Here is a 7,067-nt window from a genome sequence, read left to right on the forward strand (position 1 = left end):
TCATCTTTAGCTAAAAATGTAAAAAATTACTTATAGATGTGTATAATTGAACAATTAGGACTATAACTCCTTACTTAAATATACAAGCCTTTTTATTTTAATAAATTTAACGAATTGGATCATACTATGACCCGCTCAAAAAACGACACAATTTGCTGTGTCACACTTTGTTTTTATTTTCCCCAAACGCCGTTTAAAACAAAAGTTGAACCATACACGATAAGATATTTTCGTAACGAATACCGCTATCTTACCTGCCTTATATTTTTGGGAATATTCATTTTCTCGTCACGACTGATTATCTCGCGGGGAAGGATAAAATAACCTAGCATTTGTTAACCAAAAAACAAAAAAGGAAAAACCTAGCTTTTCTTTAACGGCAAAAGGACCTATAAATACAAGGCGATTACAACACTATTTTCTCATGGTTGAAAGATCCGTAACCTACAATATTTACCAAAAGAAGAACAGAGTTTCTTCGTTATCAATGGCGTTCAAGAAAATGTTAGCTGAACGTCTTTTCAATGGTTACAATATTACTCGTCCTTCCCTAACAACCTGCCGTATTTGCTCCTCAACCATGACCAAATCGATAGCCTCTTCAAATCCTAGTAAGAGAGCTCCAGATCCCGGAGACGATCGTTTTTTTCGGCGATATCTCCACCGTGACTCTTTGGCAACGTCGCCGGAGCTCCGGTCTCTTCCCATAGGAGAAAAGCTCCTTGAGAAACTGAGAGGGATGGACATTGCTAGAGATAGGATCAGACTCGACGGACTCATCCCACCGGCGCATCAGAAACCGTTGCCGGAGGAGGACTCCGATGCGGAGGAGGGGAAATTCACGTTGGCGGATGCGAAGAAGGTTCTGAGGTTGGCGCAGCTTGAGGTGGTGAAATCTAGGCTAAAACAGATGGAAAAGGATTGGATTTCGTACGCGGAATTTATTCAGATCTGCAATGGAGCTTGTCCAAACGATGATCAAGCCCTAGAATTCGCGAAGATGCTCGATCAATCGGGAACTGTAATTGTTTTGGGAAATATCGTATTCCTGAAGCCTGACCAGGTTGGTTTTCTTTATTTTTCCCCTCACTTTTTGTGCATTTTTTTAATTTTAGTTGTGGATATTGATAATTAGCCAAGAATCAGATTTACCTGATGTCTATGTGCATTTATTAGCTCATACTTTGCTGCATTTGCTGAGAAGTACTTGATGTTGAAATATCTTTTCTTTTGTCATTTTCAGTTCTGAGACATATTATTATTAGTTTGTTTTTTGTATTACAAGTCTACCGAAAACTGATAGAACTTTTATCTATTTTTTCTCTATGTTTTCTTCGACAGGAAAGTGAAACAAAGTTATTCGAGATCTCTAAAACGAGATGGTGACTTTTATATGGGAGTGCATCAGTTGGACCATTTTCAAAGACCCAAAATTACACCATTTCACACCCTCCCCTGTTTTTAAGAAACTGAAATTGTTGGCTACTAAAGCTCTTCTCCCACAAAAGCCAAGAAACCTTTTATTGCCTTTTCAATTTTTGCAAACTTTTGAACTAAACGTCATCCAATTGTTTTTACTTAACTAATATTCTCTTTGAAATAGTGACAAGAGATACTGTTTTGGTGGGGAAGGGATTAGGAAAAGGACATTCAAGTTTTAGTGGAGTCCAAAAATTGGTAAATCCTCCACCAGAAACAAACGAAATACATCTATTCCTCTTTCATTTTTTAACTCCCCCGCTTGTTTTTTTCTAATGCTTGACGCATCAGAACTGTAGAAAATTGGAAAATTCAAGATGGTGAGAATTTGTCTTGCTTGTTATAGGAAAGTCCATTTGTTCGTTCAGTCTGTTTGGCACCCAACATAACGCTGGTGGAATAGACACTATTTTGAATAGATTCAGAATTTTAAGTTGCGTGTGTGTGTGATTGTTTAACCATATAGGAGTAAGTATATAAATTAGTCCAATATAGCTGAACGGGTTTCAGGCTTAACTATGTACTGCAAATGGGAAGTCATTATCATTCTGACATAATCTACGTAGAAATAAGGCGTGTGAAGTGGAGTTCTATTCTTTTACCCAAGTGTTTTGGTCCCTTTTTTGTTGCTACAGGTGGTGAAAGCCATGAAAGGCCTAATGCCAATGCCCTTGGCCGAACCAAATGACCCAAAAATGATGAAGGAGCTTCAACAAATGGAGGAGAAGAAAGCAGCAATTGACAAGAAGGCAGAATCATTGGTGCGGACAGAGTTGTGGTGTGGACTAGGTTACTTTGTGATTCAGACTTCAGCTTTCATGAGGCTCACTTTCTGGGAGTTATCATGGGATGTAATGGAGCCTATTTGCTTCTATGTCACATCCATTTACTGCATGGCTGGTTATGCTTTCTTCCTTAGGACCTCCAAAGAACCTTCTTTTGAAGGTTTTTTCCAGAGCCGGTTTAGTGCAAAGCAGAAGCGATTGATGAAGCTTCATAATTTTGATCTTCATAGGTACAATGAGCTCCACAGAGCTTGTGATCCTCATTCGACGATACCTGCTGGAAACACCTTAACATTTCATTCATCATCTATGATGTCCGTGTCACACCTCCTTTTTACGCGCCCGCGGGGGCGCAGGGGAGTTTTTTCCAATTAAAGGACAATCGAAACGGGATTGGTTTAATTATTCAGAGTCGCCACTTGGGAGATTTAGGGTGTCCCAAGTCACCAATTTTAATCCCGAATCGAGGAAAAGAATGACTCTATATTATGGTCTGCGTACCAGAAATCCGGATAAGGAATTCTGTTAACCCGGGAGAAGGTGTTAGGCATTCCCGAGTTCCGTGGTTCTAGCACGGTCGCTCAACTGTTATATTCGGCTTGATTATCTGATTTTATACAAGTGTGAACTTATGTGCAAAATTTAACTTTTAACCGCTTTTATCATTTACTGTTTTTATCAAGAATTGCAACGTTGTGAAAATGTATCTCGAACCGCGTTACAATCAATGTACCCGTGGTCGTCGACACACTTTGACTCCGTTGAGATTTGGATTTGGGTCACATCAATGTGCACCCGAGTTTAAGGAAATTAAATTATTAAAGGCGCGCCTAAAGCGACTAGCGTATTTATTTTGGGTAGGACCGTGGAATTTTACTAAACGGTCCATCCCGAAGCCTAAACAATTTTTAAAGCAATATTTATTGAGGGCCCCGCAATTTGTATTTTTATTTGGCGAGGCTCACCTCGTTCTTTATTTCTAATGAATTTGCAACGTCATGGACATGCATCTCGAACCACGTCACAGTCAATGTACCCGTGATTAGAGAGGCATTTCGAATCCGTCGAGATTTGGATTTGGGTCACATAAATGTGCACCCGAGTTTAAGAAGGTAAAGTTTATTAAAGCGTATCCTAAAGAGACTAACGTGTTGTCATTTTAGGAAGGTTGTGAGATTTGCTAAACAACCCGTCCGGGAAACTAAATGCTTCAATGATTTACATTTAACAAGGGCCCCGCATCTGCGTGTTTTGTTTATTTTCATCGAGGCTCATCTCGTTCTTATTTTAAAAGGATATCCTATAGCAACTACGTTTCTTGTCGTGTTCGTCTCTATCAATTGAAAACGGTAGACAGTCCTAATTAATTACATGATTGCGAGTTTACTTATAACAGGATTTAAAATGCTTTTACAGAATAATAAAATGTGACTGCGATTATGGATAACTAGCCGAAAATTATGGGCCCAAACCTAGCTCATGCGAGATGGCCAGACTTAGGCCCCCTTTTTCGATATGGGCCTAACTGATTTGTTTCGATTTGGGCTCGGCCTTCATGAGATTGAGGCCTAGGACTGATTCTTTGTTCTGTGAAATGAGTTTATCAATTTATATGGGACAATCTGGCAAAAGGAGAAAGAATTTTAACTAAAGTGGATAGTTTTCCTATTTGGCTTACATTAGAGAATATATTACACCCTCAGACTAAGTCTAAAGGTACAACTTATTACACTGGGAATGTTTTTTTTCACCTAACAGCACACATACATGACTAGCATGCATTAACCTGCATTGATACACTAAGCATGTAGGCTACTTCTATTATCCAAACAAAAATGTAACTACTATATACTACATGACATTTAACACAACAGTCCACGTGTATATAAACAATCTGCAGGTCCTCTCTTTTGCATTTATGTTCAAACTCTCAGTTACATTAGTGGTATCGATTGTGTACCTGGTAAGGAGGACAAAGAAGAAAGGAATGATCAGCTAAGCAATATGCAGTGAATACAGCAACAGCAGATAACACCAACAACACAGCAACAACAACCAGCCACAATGATGAAGCTCACAAGTGGTCGAGCAACAAACAAGCAGTCCCAGGAACAGAATGATGAACCAACAGAAAACCAGAGTATTCAATATAACAGCACCAGCAGTTCAACAATCACAAACAGCTCGGCAAATAACCAACAACAATTAGCAAAGACAGCTTGGCTAACTTGAACTCCTAAGCAGTTTTCAGACAGTGTTTTGTTACAATATTCTGAAATTTTCTTTTTGTTTTTTTTTTCTTTCTCTCCAGACTCAAAAATGTCCAGCCTAAGACCCTTAAACTTCAGCCCCTGTTTTAGTTATCAAATGGCCTATTTATAGGCCAAATGCACCATTACAGCTGAGCTGCCCTGCCTGCCAATTGGCAGAATGCCCATACTCTTTTAAGCCCATGCTCAGCATGCTTGGTGTCAGCTCCCTTTATTCCCCACGCCTGGTTTTGTTTAATCCAGAATTATGGGCTCATTTGTTTATTCATTTTGAGCCCCCATACCCTTGTGTCTTGTTCCCCCATTGGTATTAGTTTAATCCTAAGTTAGTACCCTTTTTGTCAGCTCACTTAAACTAATTACTTCTGTTCTTTTTAAACACCCCAGAATACCCCCGTTAACCTTGATTATTACTGCCCCTGCCTATTGCAGCATTAGGGCATTTTTGCACTGATGAAAACTCGAACTCAGGACTGCCTAGACTGAACCCTTTTAGTCATTTTTATAATGCCAACAGACCATTTCAAACATTACTAGGTCATCCAGCCAGTGTCCGAGTTTAATTAGTTATGTGAAACTCCTAGCTCCTTCGATCCATTAGTTATAGAAAACTAATCGACGACATTTATCGAGTCGACTATACTAATTATAGCAGGTAATAATCAGTCGCTCATATAAACAACACGTTCGGGGACCTAAAGGGTATCAGACAACTTTTATTAAATTACTGGGCCTATATGAATTAGTTCCTTTGACGATTAATCTAACTGACGATCATGTTTATCACAGAGTGTATTCAGAACAAACAGAAGACAATCGACCAAATAAAGGGTCTTTAACAGAGATGAAAGAAATCTGGAAGAAGTAACAAAATAACAAACAAACACAAAGAGATATGCTGACAACTTATTTGGAAATAAAACAAAAGAACGGAAAACTTACCAAAATGTTTAAACCAAACAGACCCAAATCAAACTCGACTTCGAACCTTTGAGGCCGAACAAACCTTAATCAGGGTGTTCTCACATGAGAACACCTTGGTTAAGGTCTATTAGACCTCAAACCTATGTCAAAACTGGCCGGGTTCCCCAGGTGCATGTGCTTCAGAAGTCTGGATTTCCAGATCTGGATTTTTGGGAGTTGTGGGTGGATTCGGACCAAACCAAGCTTGGTTTGGTCACGAGGAAGGTCAGGAGAGTGTCTAGCATGAAGATGGGGTGGTTTGGCATAGGTCCAGGTTCGACTCAAATCTTCAAACGAAGATTCGAGACGAACGGAAGTGATTCGAGGCTTGTGGTTAGTGGATTCGTGTTCAGGATGGTCGGGTGCATCGGGGGTGTTATTTTGGTGGTCATCGGAACTGTGGTTGCCAGGCTTATGGTGGGAAACCTAGGCTGCTAGGGTTTGAGAGGAAAGGGAGCCTGGGGAAGATGGTGAATAGTGGCCGAGGGGGGGGTGTGGCTTGGGGCGTGGGGTAAGGGGGTTAGGTTTATATATGTATTGAGGGTTTAGATCCTGGCCATTGGATCAATTGAGATCAAGGGCCAGGATCTAACCATTGAGGAGGGACGACGTCGTTCGGGAGATGATAGTGGGTTATGACCGGGTAGGGGATTGGATCGGGTCATGTTGACGGGTTTAGAGGAAGGCCTGGATCCGTTGGATCAATGGGAATGAACGGCCCAGATTAACTTGCCTGAAACGACGTCGTTTCGACTTAGCAGGGGCTGTATTGGACCGTTTGATTGCCATGAATCAACGGCTCAGATTGAGGCGCTGATACGACGTCGTTTGGGACGTGTCCGGGCAGCCTGTGTTTGGACTGGATCTGTGTCCTGGTCTTGGGCCTATTTTGTTTCATTTCTTGGCCCAAACCGATTTTCCCTACTCTTTTGCTTTTGTTTTCTTTCTTATTATTTTTTCTTTTCTTTTAAACAAAATAAAAATAACAAATAATAAGGTAACGGAATTAAACAACAATGCAACATTTTAACACAATTATCACAAAAATATTTACGTAGGTTAGCTAAGAGCCTAGGGCGAACGGTGCACATATATATTTTTTGAATTTTCTTTTACTGACCGAATTATGGTTTAACCATCCTAATACATATATTTTGTATTTTGTTTGTTAATGATTAAATGCAAAAAAAAGAATGGACAGATCCACAAGTGACTAACAACACATGAAAACTCGAACAATTGTACAACGAAGCCATTTGTCACTATTTTTATTTTCTTTTGGAGCGAATGTCCGTAAAGCAAAAATCACGTGCTTACAGCTGCCCCTCTTTGCACGGAGACACGAAGGGTTTTCGCGCAAAGATAAAGCGAGCGATTTTTGCCCGTCCGAATACTCCGTGTGAAGCATTTTTGAAAAAGATTTGACCGAACCTTTGCTTCGGAGGTTTCCTACATATCCTGGGCTGAACAGGAATCAGGTCAATGTAGTTCGGGAAATTTTGGTAGCTGGGACTACCATGTGACTGTATTGCTTGCTGTTGTTGTGCGCTGTTGCATGCTGCTGTAGGAT

The 7,067-nt window shown here is 40.2% G+C and overlaps 1 protein-coding gene across 1 annotated transcript; it reads left to right on the forward strand.

Moving 5' to 3' along the window:
- Positions 1–408: 408 nt before the first annotated feature.
- Positions 409–2,771, forward strand: LOC104244835 (calcium uniporter protein 2, mitochondrial-like). The gene is made up of 2 exons (XM_009800337.2): positions 409–1,063; positions 2,115–2,771. Exons 1-2 carry the CDS (start codon positions 425–427, stop codon positions 2,637–2,639), a joined length of 1,164 nt encoding a protein of 387 aa, XP_009798639.2. The 5' UTR covers positions 409–424; the 3' UTR covers positions 2,640–2,771.
- Positions 2,772–7,067: the final 4,296 nt, after the last annotated feature.

This window comes from Nicotiana sylvestris, chromosome 2 (assembly GCF_000393655.2).
Source record: "Nicotiana sylvestris chromosome 2, ASM39365v2, whole genome shotgun sequence".
Lineage (NCBI taxonomy): Eukaryota > Viridiplantae > Streptophyta > Magnoliopsida > Solanales > Solanaceae > Nicotiana > Nicotiana sylvestris.